General features: G+C 33.1%; 2 protein-coding genes across 2 annotated transcripts; both read right to left on the bottom strand.

Annotated features, from left to right (window-relative positions):
* Nucleotides 1-6,711: 6,711 nt before the first annotated feature.
* On the bottom strand, nucleotides 6,712-7,347 carry LOC140879012 (miraculin-like). The gene has a single exon (XM_073282642.1). The coding sequence runs from the start codon at nucleotides 7,345-7,347 to the stop codon at nucleotides 6,712-6,714; it is 636 nt and encodes a 211-aa protein (XP_073138743.1).
* Nucleotides 7,348-14,423: 7,076 nt separating this feature from the next.
* Nucleotides 14,424-14,966, bottom strand: LOC140879013 (miraculin-like). The gene has a single exon (XM_073282644.1). It carries the CDS (start codon nucleotides 14,964-14,966, stop codon nucleotides 14,424-14,426), a length of 543 nt encoding a protein of 180 aa, XP_073138745.1.
* Between the last annotated feature and the right edge of the window lie 1,578 nt (nucleotides 14,967-16,544).

The following is a 16,544-nucleotide window of genomic DNA, read 5'->3' on the forward strand; positions in this document are numbered from 1 at the left end:
TCCAATTCTTTCTTCGGTTCCTCTTACTCTTATTTATTTGTGGATTATTCTTGCTACACGGCTACACTTGTAATACTTTTTTCTCCTATGATATGGTCAAATGCTAGTTTTTAGATCATTCATACATAAGTTACTGTTCATAAAAATATAAGAAACCCACATTATCTAATGATATTGAAATAGGGAGAGAAACACTCCCGGTGTAGCATAAAATAACCTTTTATTTGCCTTTTCTTATTGCCTTTTGTTGGAAATTTTTTTCTTATTTATTGTTTACTATTGTTTTTATTATTTATTATGTACTCTTCTTCTGACCCTTCCTTTTATTCCTATAATTTTTTTATTCTCATAATTTTAGATGAAATTAAAAATATAAATTTCATATGATACAATTTAAAGTTTACAAGGGTTTTACTAAAAAAACATATCTCATGCTAAATCACCAAAAAAAAAAATTTCTGTAACTCTTTTATGATTTTAAAACTCTCAATTTGAACACAAAAAGTTACAAGTTGATGGTAAATATAAAATTTAATATTGCTTGAATTTGCAAGCACATTATTTGTTATATTTCGCAAATAGTTTCAGAGTACAGTTCATTTTTTCTTTCAATGTTTAACGCAACGTTACAAAATGATATTTGAAAATTTAAAAAAATTGAAAGAAATGATGAAGTACTTTTTTTGTGCTGATGATTATAGCATTTACAAAGAGTTCGACTATATTATTTTAGTTAATGCAGATTCTTGGTAATTTTTAAATTTTATGATATAACGTTTTTAAATTTTAATTTCATCCTCCAAAATAAAAGTCCACGTATGTACATATTAATATTAACTATTAAAAATGAAAAATATAATATTAAAATTTTAATATATTTTTTTCCCAATTTCCCCTTTTCCCCCTCTCCACTCTCCAGTCTCGGATGATGCATTTCCACAATTTCAAAGCAGATTAAAGGAAAAACACATTGCCAAATATTATTATCGTATGAATCCATTATTGTTCTTACATCGGGATCGTTTCTGTCGTATATTATCCAGTTAAACTGGAAAATTAAAATGCAAATTTTTGTTAATTTTTTTTAAAGAATTTCATTTTTGCAGTATTTAAATATTTTAGTAGTATACCTCATTATTATTCTTACGATCAAAACAGTCTCTTATAATTTGAAGAGCGTGTGTCGGTGCATGAGTATAACTGAAAACATTGTTCCACCTACAATGAAAAAAATGATTAAAATTCCGAGTAAATTAATTAGAGTTTTAATTATGACAATAAATTTTTTACCGTGCACCATAGAGAGCAAATGACATAATTTCATCAGCAGAATTCGAGACCACGACGAGAGATAAGCCAGTTCGATCAGGATTAACACATTTAATCCTGCTACATGCCCATACCTGTCATTATTAAAAAAATAATTAAAAAAATATTAATGTCGTCTCAGTTAATCATAATAAATTATACCTGCAAAATACGTAGAGGCCCGGTTATTATAAATTTTTCTATACGTGTTGCACTACACAACTCAAGATATAGGAACACTAAGACTACACCTCCCCAACTGTAAGATTTTATTCGATCAATATTCCGGAGTAGTTGCAAAAAATCAATTTAGCCAATCCTCCTTTATAATCTGGCAGCATTATTCATCCGATAATCATGAATGCTACACAACGACTATATTCTACAACATCTATCTCAGAACTATTATCTTCAATATGTGTGGAGGTGCAGTGTTCGTATAAAGCGGTCATCGACAAGTGACCACCTTTGAAATGCGATGTTAATGGCAAAAATCCCAATAAATTGAGACATATGTGTTGCTATTCTCCTACTTTGTGTGAAAGATCTATACCAGATACAAAATCACCATCAATAGGTAAACCCCAAAAAATTGAAACATCCTGCAATGTGATAGTTGCCTCACCGCATCTAAAATAAAACGTGCGTGTTTCACGTCGCCATCGTTCAACCAGAGCAGTAATCAAATGATTATCATAAACACGAAACCCACATTGCAAAACACCAAAAAATCCCATATGGTTTAAATATGATTTCATGTGGCTATTCAAGCCATTCTCCAGATATAATTTCTAAATCAAATTGTCCGATCGTTTGGCTCGAACAATATCATCAACAATTTGCGAAGAAATTACTGATAAAATATGTGATACATGCAAATACAACACACTCTGATCTTCTATTGTTGACATTCTAAAAATAATAATGACAATCATTAAAGTAAATTTACAAATAAGGTCTTTAAAAAAATTGCATAAACTTGTGTAAAATTGAATAAAATTAGCAATCAACATCTATAAACAAAATTGCAACAAAACCTCTTTAAAAAATAGCAAAACAAAAAACTTACTTGGTGAGAAAAGGTTGGCCAAAAGAATTCTACAGCCGAATAAATACTTTGCAATATAACCGAACGAAAAGCTTCCTAAATTTCTGCAAAAGCTTCGCAAATGTGAGAATGAAAGCTTCGTAATTTTGAGAATGACAAGAGAAAAAGCTTCGTATTTGATAAAACTTGTGTCAGATGATGTCTATTTAAGAAGGAAAATAAGTTCCCTCCCTGTTTTAGTGTCACAGACGACACTATCATATGGCCCTAGTGTCACTGTAAGGAATCAATAAAAAAGAATTTGATATTTCGAGAATTACCAGACAAACGAACACACATGAACACAATCCCAACGAACAGATAAAACCAACGCACACAGATCAAACTCAACACTCACGCGAAAACAAATAAACGACGCAAGTATTTACGTGGTTCGACAAGGAATTTGTCTACGTCCACGGGAGAGCAACACAACCACTTTTATTAATCACCAAACAAATCCAAGCTCAAGAACAAAGCTTATTACATAGATAAACTAAGATAAACTCTCAAGCTAGATACAGACTCAATTAAAGATTTTATACTTGAATTCTTTCCGTTACAATCTTCGCTTTGGTTTTCTCCTCCAAAATCTCTCATTCTTCTCACTCAATATATTCTGAAAAATTTTGATTTTCTGTTATGTCTGTTGCGGCCAGCTTCCATCTGCTTATATAGAAAATTAAACCGACTTTCATCTTGGGCTTTAGGTCAACACCAACTTACGGTCGAATTATAAAGTCAACATGGTCCAACCCGATAAGCCTTCATTCATCAGTCTGATCTGCTCTTGTACTTTGATCTGCATTGATCTGCCTTCAAGCTTATATCTTCTCGGACACTTCATCTAACTTATAACCAAGTCACAGTCCTCGAGCAATCGATCTGCATGAACTCATCTGAAGACTCATCTGACCATCACTTCGATCTGATCCTAGTATTCGATCTGACCATGAACACATTTGATCACTGAATTCATCTGATCTGTATTCTTTGATCTGATCTCTTTTCTATTCTCATTAAATCTGATAGAAGCATACTTCAACAATCTCCACCTTGATTCTTTCAGGTTGAATGCTGCTGTAGTAGTTCGGTTCTATTTTACAAGATTAAGTGATTTTAAACATGTTAGAAAATGACATATAATTTTAAAAGTGCCAAAACATGTTTAAGAAATCATTATTTGATAAAAATAAGTGGAAAATCAGATCCGGAACGTCCAAAAATGGTAGGAAAGGTCTCGGGGGTCTCTGACAGTCCAAAAACAACAAAACGAGTTCCGAAGACCCGAAGTAGTTCGGAGCATGCGGACCAGTTCGGACCGTCCGAATCCAGTTCGGACCGTCCGAACTCAGCAAAGTCCAGGTGTCATAGTTAACAAAAATTTAATGAGACCGTCTCATTGAGTGATTTTATGATTTAGGCAAGTTAAATTAGTGGATTTTGGGTGTTGTCATTTTTGAAAAAAGAGAATAGACTATTTCTATTGAGATTTTAGAATGAGTAACACTCTTGTGAGACGGTCTCATCCATGAGACGGATCAACCCTACCCATATTTATAATAATAATTAATACTTTTAGTATAAATTGTAATACTTTTTAATGGATAACTCATACAAGAGATCCTTTTCATAAAAATGATCCTTGAGACCGTCTCATAGGAGTTTTTGCCTTTTAAAATTTAGACAAGTGAAATTAAAATATTTTATAAGGAGATGTCGGTTTTGACTAGAGCTGTCAAACGAGCCAAGCCATGGCGGGGCAGGCCGGCCCACCAAAAACCCATCTTTTGGCGGGTTGATTGCGGGCCGACCCACCATCCTGGCGGGCTGAAAATTCTCAACCCAACCAACCCAAGGTGGGTTGCGGGTTAGGCGGGCCGGCCCGCAGGTTGGCTCACGATAAATAAAAATAAATAAAAAATATTATAATTAGTTATAAATATCATTTCATAAATAAATATTAATAGAAATATATTAATAATAATTTTAATTATTGATTTCATGTGTGTAAATTTTATATAAAGTAATTAATACAAAAAAATCACAACTTTTATTAAAAAAATACATATATCACAATAAAAATAAAAATAAAAATAAAATACTAATTCTCCAGGCCCGCGGGCCAACTAGCGCGGGTCGCGGGCTTTGACGGGTTGGCTCATCTAAGCCCACCTTTTGTTGGGTTGAAAAATTTCAACCGAATCCACTTAAATTATATGGCGGCCGGGCCAACCCGACGATCCTAACCCAAATGGAAGGCTCTAGTTTTGACAAAATAAAGGTACTTTAATTTGATTGAGATTTTGGGTTTTAAGTATGACAAGCATAATTAACAGATTTTAGCGATGTCAGATTTGTAATAAAAAAATGGCTTTTATGGTTGAGATTTTAGGGTGACAGCAGGATCTTTCACCTATTTTGATTTATAAAAAAATATTATTTTTTATATAAAAAATATTATATGTGTATCAGGTTGACCAATCTCATGAGTCACGAATATATATCCGCGAGAATGTTATTTTTATTTTTATTTTTATAAAACCATACTCTTTATAATATTATTGATCGTGGTTAGAGAAGCATAATTTCATCAAAAAAATCATAGGTTCGTCATCCGCCTGTTCAAATGGATTATATTTTGGGGAAATTATTTTTTTTGTTCCCGTATGTTTGTCACTTAGTAATTTCAGTTCTCTATATTTTCGGATTTTAATTTTAGTTCGCTATCTTTATTTTTTTTTTGACAATTTTATCCTTTTTCTGATGTGGCGTTGATGTAGCACCGATGCAGTGCTGATGTGGAGATGACGTGTATAGTGACACGTAAGCATTTTCGAAGAAAAAAAGGACTGAAATTGCCAAAAATACAAAGATGCAGGATTAAAACTGAAATATGAAAACATAAAATTGAAATTGTAAAGTGACAAACATACATGACCAAAATCTTAGTTTTCTCTATATTTTATAATTCAATCAACGGATGTTGTTTTAATGTGAAGTCCTTTGCCGAACTAGACCTGGCCAAGGGCCGGGTCAAACCCGGACCTGACTCGGAATCGGCCCGTGGTCAACCGGGACAATAGGTTTGACCCGGAACCGTGGCCGGACGATCCGGTCACGGTTTTTACTTTTGAAACCCGCCGACCCAGCGGTTCTGACCCGGGTCCGAACCGGCGGGTAGCCCAGGGTCAACCCGGCGGGTCGGCCTATTTTTCAATAATATATTTATTATTTTGTTAAAATTTTAAATATATATTTAAGACCTACACATGTTGGATTTGAACCAAGATCAATTGATATTGAGACATCACTCTTGCCACTAGGCCAATAGATCATTTGATATTACATTGTGATTTAAAAATAATTAAATCTAATAAAATTTGTATACAAGATGTTTAAATTGAAATGTAATAAATTTTTTATTGAGATAGGTATAGTTTTTAATATAAGATGTTCAAATTTGAAATATAATATATTTTTTATTGAATAAATGTAATAAATTTTTTTATTGAAATATATATAATTTTTAATATAAGAAATGTAATATATTTTTTATTTAATAAATATAATATATTTTTTTATTGAGATAGACATAGTTTTTAATATAAAATGTTGAAAGTTGAAATGTCATATATTTTTTTATTGAATAAATATAATATTAGAAGATATTAAAAGTTTAAATGTATATATTTTTATTTAATAAATTTATATATTTTTTATTGAGATAATGAAATATTTGATAGAGTTTTTAAAAGTTTAATTGTAAAAAAAGTTTAAATTTTAATTTTTTTTAAAAAAAAGCAAGAGTCAACCCGGACCCGGAACTGACGGTTAATCGGACCCTGACCCGGACCGGAACTGCCGGTTTACCAATCCGGACCGGAACCGGCCAAGGGCGGGCCGGTTAAGAGTTGGTAAAATACCAACCCGGACCCGGCGGTTCCGACCCGAAACCGGCCCGTGGCCAGGTCTATGCCGAACCAGCTCCCAAGTCCCATCAGCAATATTGATGCGATAATTTAAGCATCTCACATATATAAATACATGTCATCCACGTATACGTACACCCAAGATGGATCGTGGAAAAAAAAAAATCAGAAATGGCTGATTTTGCAAGGAGATATGTATATTCAAAACACACACATACACACATGTTCAAACGCCTTATCTATATAAGTTACCAAATTCCACAAACATTGCTGCATCCACACATACATACACACGGAAAATTTGGCCTATAAAGCCGCTGTTTTAACAATGCATTTACGAATAAAAATTTATCAACATATGTGAGGTCCACTATAAAATAAACATCAGAACTTGTTGTATCGGCATGGATGTGCCTTCTGAAACCGAACTAAGAGAGGGTCACGATGATCATCAGACAAAACCAACCGCGGCAACGCGCCTCGTCCGAAGACCCCCACGCCTCTGCACGTCACATTAACTAGGTCGCACACCGACGGGCAGTAAACAAGCTTGTAAGAATACTCCCCGACGATTTTCTCGATCCGAAACCAATTCACAATAGTCCCGCACCCGGGGTACCCTTCGACCCCGCCCACCGTCACGAAGTGTTGCCCCGTGGCCTCGTCGTAGTCCGCCACTCGAAGCACGCTCGACGACGAAGAGTCGCAGTAAAGATCTTCGAACCGTATGTTCAAGTCCTTAGACGCGGCGAGCCAGTCTCCGTCTTTGGATTTGTGATGGTTGAAGATCACTGCTTGGCTCGGTAAATCGTCTATCGACTGTTGTACGGCGTAACATGTCGCGTTGGCTTCGTACGAAAAGAGGCCGCCGCCTTGGTCGCTCCGGACCGGGACGACGTAGTAAGGGGTGCCCGCCACGAGATGTTCCATGCCCGTGTCGTACAGCTGATCATAATCTGCGTAGTTAGCATTTGTGTGTAGGAAGATTAGTAGGGTGATGGAAGGGAGGAGATATTTCATGGTGGGTGCATGCATGGTGCCAAGACAAAATGAAGGGGTCATAATGTGATTTTATTGTTTTCAATTTCATATAGTAACAATAATAATTATGAACGTGACAACGACCTTGATAAAGATACGTAAATACAAATAGAATAGTAATAAGATATTTTATTTGAAATGATATAGTTGGTATTTTTTCTTTATTTTTTGGTCAATTAACTTGCCTATTTTTTGGTTTTGGTCTATTAACTTTTCAAAGTTTGGTTTTGGTACATTGACTTTTAATTTTCGATGATTTTTGTCCATCTACTAATGTGACACCGAAAAATGTTGATATGACGTCAGAAAATGATGACATGACACTAAAAAATGCTGACGTGTCAAACTGGAACATATATCAGTAATTATATCAAAATCATTGAAAATTAAAAGTTAGTGTACTAAAACTAAACTTTGAAAAATTAATCAATCAAAATAAAAAAAATAGACAAATTAGTGGAAAGAAAACATTTTCCTCCAAATTTACAATAAGACGTTGGTATGGAATTGAACGTATGACCAATTGTTGTAAGGAATGCATACGAGTCAAAAAATCATAGTTACTGTCCCAAATTAAACTTCGAATAATTAATTAAGAGACCAAAATCTAAAATAGAACAATGTAGTAGATCGAAAAAGTTATTTTCCCTTTTGTTTTGCACATTTTTAATGATAGGGAAAAAAAAATTTAAAACCAGTACTTTTACATTATTTTATGATGTAACATATTAGTATTTTTTGTGTAAGGGGAAAAAAGGTCACGTACACACAATGACATATAAGAGATATTTTAATTGTTTATCAAACAAATTTTCTACATTATCTTTTCTGTCATGAGTTTTTTTGATGTTTACACTTAATTGGTATTCGGATAATCTGTCGGCATAAAATTTAAAGTATAAATATCATTTATATCACAATTTAATGAGAAAATTGCATTTTTGGTCCTGTATATTTGTCACTTTGCGATTTCAGTCCTTTATATTTTCAGATTTCAGTTTAGTCCGCTATTTTTATTTTTTTTTTTGGCAATTTTAGTCCTTTTTTCCGACGTGGCGCTAACGTGGCATCAATTCAGTGATGATGTGGAGCTGACGTGTACAGTGCCACGTAAGAATTTTCGAATAAAAAGGACTGAAATTGCCAAAAATCAGAACATGCAGGACTAAAACTGAAATGTGAAAACATAGAGGACCAAAATCGCAGTGTGACAAAAATACATGACTAAATTTATAATTTTCCCCAATTTAATTCCTTTCACAATTATATTCTTCAATACTATTTCGGAGCTTCCTTTTAATTTCAACTAAAATGATGTACTGAACTCAAATAAAATGTGATTTTAAAAAGTGTTGATGAAGAATACATCGTAATTTTGGTGATAAGTAATAGATCAATTAAACAAGTCAAAACAAAACCAAAAACAAAGTAAACTCAGTCTGATATCAAGTTTAAAGATTGATCTGGGCATACTAAAATGCTTAAGTATCTCTCATCTGACATATTCGAATGATTAGACAAGATAAGAGAAAATAGATCAAACATCAGATCAGATCACTATGCAGCAAGCTAGCATCTCAGTAATCGGACAAGATAAGAGAGATTAGATCAACACCAGACCAGATCAAAGCTATGCATGCGGCAAAGTTGTTAGACTAAAAGATAAGCAAAGTTGTTGGAGATAGACGTTAACGTCCGTACCCGATATTGATTCTAATTTGGAAAGGTATGAGGACATGTGTCATCTTTCGGTTCAATGTCAGATGAAACAGAGACAACCATTCACCGGCTAATTTTTTGAACGTTAAATATGAGCGCATATAAATACTGGATGAAGCTCAGAGATCAACAACTTTTGTTCTCACGCTTATGAAGTTAAAAGATTATCACGCAATCACACAAGTACACAAGTACCAGATCAAATTCTCATACACAGAGTTCAAGCTCCGTGCTTATATCAGATCAATTGATTGAGATCACTCTGTTATACTCAGACCAGCTTGTCGAAGCATATCTCATTTAGAATCCAGATTTGTAACTCAAACAGATAGTGATCAGTATTTAGAAGTTGATACTAGGAGTTCTTTTCAAGGGTTGATCGGATCGAATTTATACAAGTTGTTGTATAAATCAAACTTTTCTAGAGAAAATCATTTTGAAAACAGAAGCAGGGGAGATGTAGAAGTTTTAGCTTTGAACTTGCATAAAAAACTCGTGTTCCTTATCTTTACTTACTGCATTTACATATTTGATCTGCCTTAAGCTTTACAGTTCAATTTTGCGAGGAATATTTATTCCGCCTGATCAGACAGTTCTTTCGAGCAAAATCGTGTTTAAGAAAAATAATTTCAAATAGGCTGTTAAATCAACTCAAGTACTCAAAATATTTTTAAGTGTGTATTCACCTCCCCTTCTATACACGCTTTCGATCCTAATAAGTGTAATGACGGTCTCACCAAAAAAAAAGTGTAATGGCAGTTGTCTAACATTAAATGCTTGATTAAAATTACCAAAATAATTATTTAAGTTTGTTTGTTTTGTATTTTGGTCTTATAATTATTTAAATTTGGATTTTGATATATTTTTTTGCTGGTGCGTTGACGTAATACTGCTAGCAAATACTGACATGACATCAGAAACTGCTGACGTGATAATTCAAATGTTGGAGTGTTATCGAAAATTTAGAGAAGTTTGTGGTGCGATTTCTACGTACAAGCTAGGTTGGTGAGGTATTTATAGGTGTTAGTGTCCTTATTTTTGGCACAAACGTGCTACTAATGAATGAAATCATAACATAATTAGTTGAGAATCTCTTTCATATTTTGGTGCAAATCATTCCATGATTATAAAAAAATCTCTACCATAATTCAATTCAAATCATACCAAAATTTTATTTAAAAAAAAGATCATACCAAAATTTGCAAAGTTTTAGGCACCAAGTCTGATTTATTATTTTTTCCCTGAAATTTTAGTCCAAGCCAAGTTTGATTTTCGTGGTCTTCACATGTTGTGGCTAGAGTGTTATCCAAAATGCTACTAAAAAACGTGAATATAACAGAAACAATATATTATAAGAACGAATAATGATCATAGTACAATACAACAGTATAAAAGAAAACAATTAAGCAAACTGAGGCTTGTAAGTAGTTCAGTTTCCTTAAAACAGATTCGTCCCTTTCGGAGTGTGCTTCGAGGATTACACGGATGTCTGTTTCCTAGGATACAACAGAGAAACCTTGTAGACACCTAGCACGAAGACACTATACTGGCGAACTAAAAATATACTTGAACAGTATCACGACGGGACAGAAACGCAAGAGCAGAACAACAACGAAAGCAAAGTGCAGGAACTGAGAGGGACTCGTAAGCTGTGTTAGATTGTGGGAGCTTGTTCTGAAGGACTGAAGTCTGCCTCTATATTTAGGCATTTGGGTTCCATATGGGCAGGCACAACAGCCAACTGAAAAGCCAAAGGTCAGGCAGATGGAGCACCAACAGTCAGTCAGACTGAAGGTCACATCCAGAAGGGGGTTGTGGTGGGTTGCGGGTTGGCCTGCAAAAACCCGCCAATTTACATGTGAGCCCGTCGAGTTGGTTCGCCCGCCCCGCCACCTAAAATAGGTGGGTTGGGTTTAGATCCGTTAATTTGAGTTAGACCCGTTGGGTCGGCCCGCCCCGCCACACAATTTAAGTGGGTTGTGTTGAAATTTTTTCAACCCAACAAAAGGTGGGCCTAGATGGGCCAACCCTCCTAGGCATGCGACCCGCGCGGGTTGGCCCGTTGGCCTGGAGAATTAATATTTTATTTTTATTTTTATTGTGATATATGTATTTTTTTTAATAAAAGTTGTGAATTTTTTTTTTGTATTAATTACTTTATATAAAATTTACAAATATGAAATCAATAATTAAAATTTTTATTAATATGTTTCTATTAATATTTATTTATGAAATGATATTAATAATTAATTATAATAATATTTATTTATTTTTATTGTAGTGAGCCAACCCGTGGGCCGGCCCGCCTAACCCGCAACCCACCTTGGGTTGGGTTGGGTTGAGGATTTCCAGCCCGTCGGGATGGTGGGTCGGCCCGCCTTCGACCCGCCAAAAGGTGGGTTTTTGGTGGGCCGGCCCATCCCGCCATGGGTTGGCCCGTCTGATAGCTCTAGTTGGGTTGATGTTTTCCCAACCCGCCTAAAAGGTGGGCCGACCCGCCCCGTCCCGCTCCGCCTAATGGTGGGTTACGACGGATTGTGGATCGGTCCGCCCCGCTGGCCCGTTTTAACACCTCTAGTTGTGGCCTTAGTTATTTTTCTACTAATTAGAATTGATGATTTTTTTTTTTGGTGTCAAGATACTTTCCATATATTTCTTCCATGGATGATGATTGAAATGAATTTAAGGGAAATTATAGGGATGGATGGTTTTTTTCAGGAATGCAGATGAATCAAATTAACTCGAGAAATATTTGATTTACATTCGGAATTACTAATTTCGAGCCAAACTCGAACATAGTCAAAATATGAATTGAGGCTCAGATTATTTTATTCTATATAGTTCATGAGCTTTTGTATTTTATTAAAATAATATAATTATGTATCAATAATATATTTCAATTCTCTATTTTAGACCAAATTTCGAGTAGATCACGAATATATTCGAGCATTTTGAGTTGAGCTTGAAATCTAATTTACTACTAAGTTTCAATTTGAGCTTCAAATTTTTCGATATTCAATGCGAATATTCAATTCATTTACACTCCTAGGTGGTTCAATCAAAACATGCCTTAAAATATATATATGCTCCATCACAAAATATCCATTCATCCTGTCAAGAAAATATGATTTTGTATGGACGTGAATTTTATGCTTTCAATATCTTTTTTTTTTTTTTGAAACTATGCTTTCAATATCTTATACAATAACTATAACGTTAATTTGTTTACATATGATAATATATTTATAATACTTTTCAATCCAACTAAAGTGGAGAAAAATTATTACTGAAAAGTATACGCACAAGGAAAAAATTAATTATAAAAAAATGATGCATAATTTTAAATAATTTTAAAACTCACACACGGAAAAATTTAGTTATTTATCTCATTGATATATATATATATATTATAAAACTTGTAGGAATTAAATATCATGAAATAAATTTTCGAATCGATGATTAGAAGAAGAATTAGGCCAAAATTTAGGATACTTTCTGAGAAATTTCGCATGAAAAGGATGGATGCGCCTGAACACACACAGCCAAAAGTTAGGATACATCCTGGGAAATTTCGCACGAAAAGGACGGAGGATTGAATTTATGGGTTTCAAGATGCACGCGAACACACACACATATATATTATACGGTAATTTATAATTCAGTACCCAGATCTAAAGTTAAATTGGTAATAAGTCCTTGTCAAAAAAAAACTTTGTTTAAACTCTCTGGACCCATATGTTTTGTTTCGGATGAAATTTGATACAAAACATGAAAAATATGGTACAAATACATGATATTTGAGTATAAAATGTGTTAGATCTAGTATAAATATATGATTTTCGAGTACTAAAAATATTGATATTAATAACACATTTATCTTATTTGGATGAAAATCGGTACAAAACATTGAAAATATGGTACAAATATATGATTTTTGAGTACTCAATGTGTTAGATCTGGTACAAATATATGATTTTTGAGTACTCAAACACATGTTGCAAGTTCACATTAATAAAAATGTTTAGATTTTATACTCAAAATTATATTTTTTGTACTCGATCTTGAACAATTAGTGCTCAAATATCTTGTATTTGTACCATATTTTCAATGTTTCGTATTTAATTTTATCCGAGAAAAATAATGTGGGCCCAGGGAGTGCAAAAAATTTTTTTTTGACAAGGGACTGATTCTTAATTTGCTTTTGGATTTAGGGACTGAACACCAATTCACCCATTATTATATGTATATTATTAAACGTGATGATACCAACAATAATTGTACTGAGTAGCTATCTTGTGAGACGTACGGTTTCACAGATCTTTATCTATGAGACGGATCAACTCTATCCATAAATATATATTTACAATTAAAAGTAATACTTTTGGTATAAAAAATAATATTTTTTTATGAGTAACCCGAATAAAAAGATCCGTTTCACAAAATTAACCATTGAGATCGTCTCACATGAGTTTTTGCCTAATTGTACATATATCAATGCTATTATAATTTATAAGTTTTAAAAAGTTCTAGAATAACATTATTAAAACATGGATAACAATCATGAAAATAAATTGAAATTCGTGTAGATCATGAGTTTTCATATGTTTATTTTTAGAATTAATTAAATATTAATTGTCAAATTACTGAGAGTGATTATTAGAAAACTTATTAGATGATGTGCACACGTTGTATGTGTAAATTAAAGGTGGTACATTGAGAAAATAAGAAGTTAATTGGTCAATTGAAAATTAGAATTAAATTTTATTTTACCCTTCTTGGTTTAAGGGTTTTAGGTCAATTAACATGGTCCTTTTTGGTTTGGAGTTCACCCTGTTCAAAAAATGAAACAAACATACATTTTTTATTTTTATTTTTGAGTGTACAAATACAATAAATATATATATATACACACACACACATATATATATATATATATCTATATATATTACAAGAAATGATATATATTGATTTTGCCAAGAATATATTAAAAATACAGAATACATGCATCTCAATTTATCATATCTATATATATTACAAGAAATGATATATATTGATTTTGCCAAGAATATATTAAAAATACAGAATACATGCATCTCAATTTATCATAGATGCATGACCAAATCGTGAAGATACACACACATGCTCACAGAATTTATGACGACAAACAATCAACAAACAATCACATTATCACATACATATTGCTTACACACATATATATATATATATATATCGAGTTTTGATATGCTGTCCATCTCTTATGCCAACTTAATTTCGTGTCAACCATCGAAGTGACACTAGCTCAATTATTGGACATACAATTCATCACATCCAATTATTCAAAACATTTTGAATCCGCATGATTTTTCCTTATGAAACCGAACCAAGAGAGGGGAATCATCAGACAAAGCCAAACGCAGGAATGCACCATGTCCGAAAACCCCAACACCTCTGCATGGCACGTTAACGAGGTCGCACACCGAAGGGCAATAAACAAGCTTGTAAGAATATTCACCATCCACTTTCTCAATCCGAAACCAATTTTCGATAGTTCCACACCCCGGCTTCCCTTCGACCCCGCCGGCCGTCACGAAGTGTTGTCCGGTGGCTTCGTCGTAGTTAGCCACTTGAAGCACGCTCGACGATGAGTCGTCGCAGCCGGAAATATCCTCGAACTTGATGTTCAAGTCCTTAGACGCAGCGAGCCAGTCTCCGTCTTCGGATTTGTCATGTTTGAAGATCACCGCTTGGCTCGCTGAATCGTCGATCGGCTGTTGGACGGCGTAACAGGTCTCGTTGGCTTCGTACGAAAGGAAACCGCCGCCGTTGTTGCTCCGGACCGGCACGATGAAGTACGGTGTGCCCGCCACGAGAGGTTCCATGCCCGTGTCGTACAAACGATAATCTGCATTGAGCATCACATGATTAGTACTAGTAGTGTGTAGGAAGAGTAGTTGGGTGATGAAGGAGATGAGATTTCTCATGGTGAGCTAGCTAGCTAGTGCATGCATGATGCCATTGGTGATAATGTGAATTTATTGTTTTCAATTTCATATAATAACAATAATTATTATGATCTTGACAATGACTATGAAAAAGATACATGAATAAAAATAAAATAGTAATAAGATATTTTTATTTGAGAGAATCAATATTGACATTTCGTGCAAGTGCGTATTGAGTAAATTAAACTGCAAATCACGTTAAATAGGTCAATCGTATTATTAATTAGACAAGCTTTTTGTAGCATGCTCCCTCAGGTCATCTTCAATGGTTGTGATCCATTTTGGAGATGTTCACCAATTGGAGAACCAAATATGCTCCAACCCTTCTCCATATAGGTGCTTATGAATTTGAAGAATGGATTTTTTTTAAAAAAAATCGAATAATGTTTAATTTAGTTTTTTATATAATTAATAATTTTTTATGTTAAATAATTTGAAATAAAAAATAAAAAATAGAAAAATTTACGAAAAATAAAGAATATGAGTTGGAGAAGGTTTTTGAAATAGAAAAGTCAACAAATCTATTTTGGAGAATAGAGAATGGAAAAATGAAAAACGTGATTGAAGATGCCCTTATAAACTAGTTGGCATTATTTCGTTTAGAGACATGCATGGATGGTGGTTGTCAAGGATGCAGATGAATAAAAAGATCAAATTTTATGTTCCAAAACCAAAATTAGAATAATTAATAGATCAAAAACCAAAAATTTATCAATTTAATGGACAAAAAAATTATTTTTTCTTTATTTTTTTACAAATTTTTAATCATAGAATAAAAATTAAATCCAACGCTTTTACATTATTTATTATTTAATATATTATCTCCCTCTCATATCAATAGGCAAGTGTGTATTTTCACACAAATTAAGAAATTAAGTGCTTGAAAAACAAAGTTTAGAAAGAAACTTTTAAATTTGCCCTTATTTAATAAAGATTTTAATATAATAAAGTAACTGTATAAGTAGTTAATGATATTAATTTAATTAAAAAAATTGATAAAAGAATAGTAAAGATACCATTAAATATGGAAACTAGACTATATATTTGAGAGAAATGAAAAAAAAATGTAGCCTAAATGAATGAAATGGAGAAATTGTTAATATTTTATGTGGAGGGCAAAAAAGGTCACACTGCTAATGAAATATAAGAGAGATTTTAATTCTTTATCAAACAAATTTTGTATCCTTAGTTATTTATTTTACTAATTAGATTGAAATGATTTTTTTTTTTGGTGTCAAGATATATATTTTTCATATATATATATATATATATATATATATATATATATATATATATATATATATATAGAGTTCTTTTATGGTGCCCAACTCATATGCCCAACTTCATGCCCACCAAGTACAATATGTGAGTTGACCAACACAATTGATGAGTTGACTTATCACATATTGTACATGGTGGGCATGGAGTTGGGCATATAGAGTTGGGCACCATAAA

The sequence above is a fragment of the Henckelia pumila genome, chromosome 2 (assembly GCF_033568475.1).
Source record: "Henckelia pumila isolate YLH828 chromosome 2, ASM3356847v2, whole genome shotgun sequence".
In the NCBI taxonomy this organism is placed as follows: Eukaryota; Viridiplantae; Streptophyta; class Magnoliopsida; order Lamiales; family Gesneriaceae; genus Henckelia; species Henckelia pumila.

Bases quoted from the DNA above. Each gene is read 5' to 3' on its own strand.
- LOC140879012 (XM_073282642.1), bottom strand. From the start codon at position 7,347: ATGAAATATCTCCTCCCTTCCATCACCCTACTAATCTTCCTACACACA.
- LOC140879013 (XM_073282644.1), bottom strand. From the start codon at position 14,966: ATGGAACCTCTCGTGGCGGGCACACCGTACTTCATCGTGCCGGTCCGG.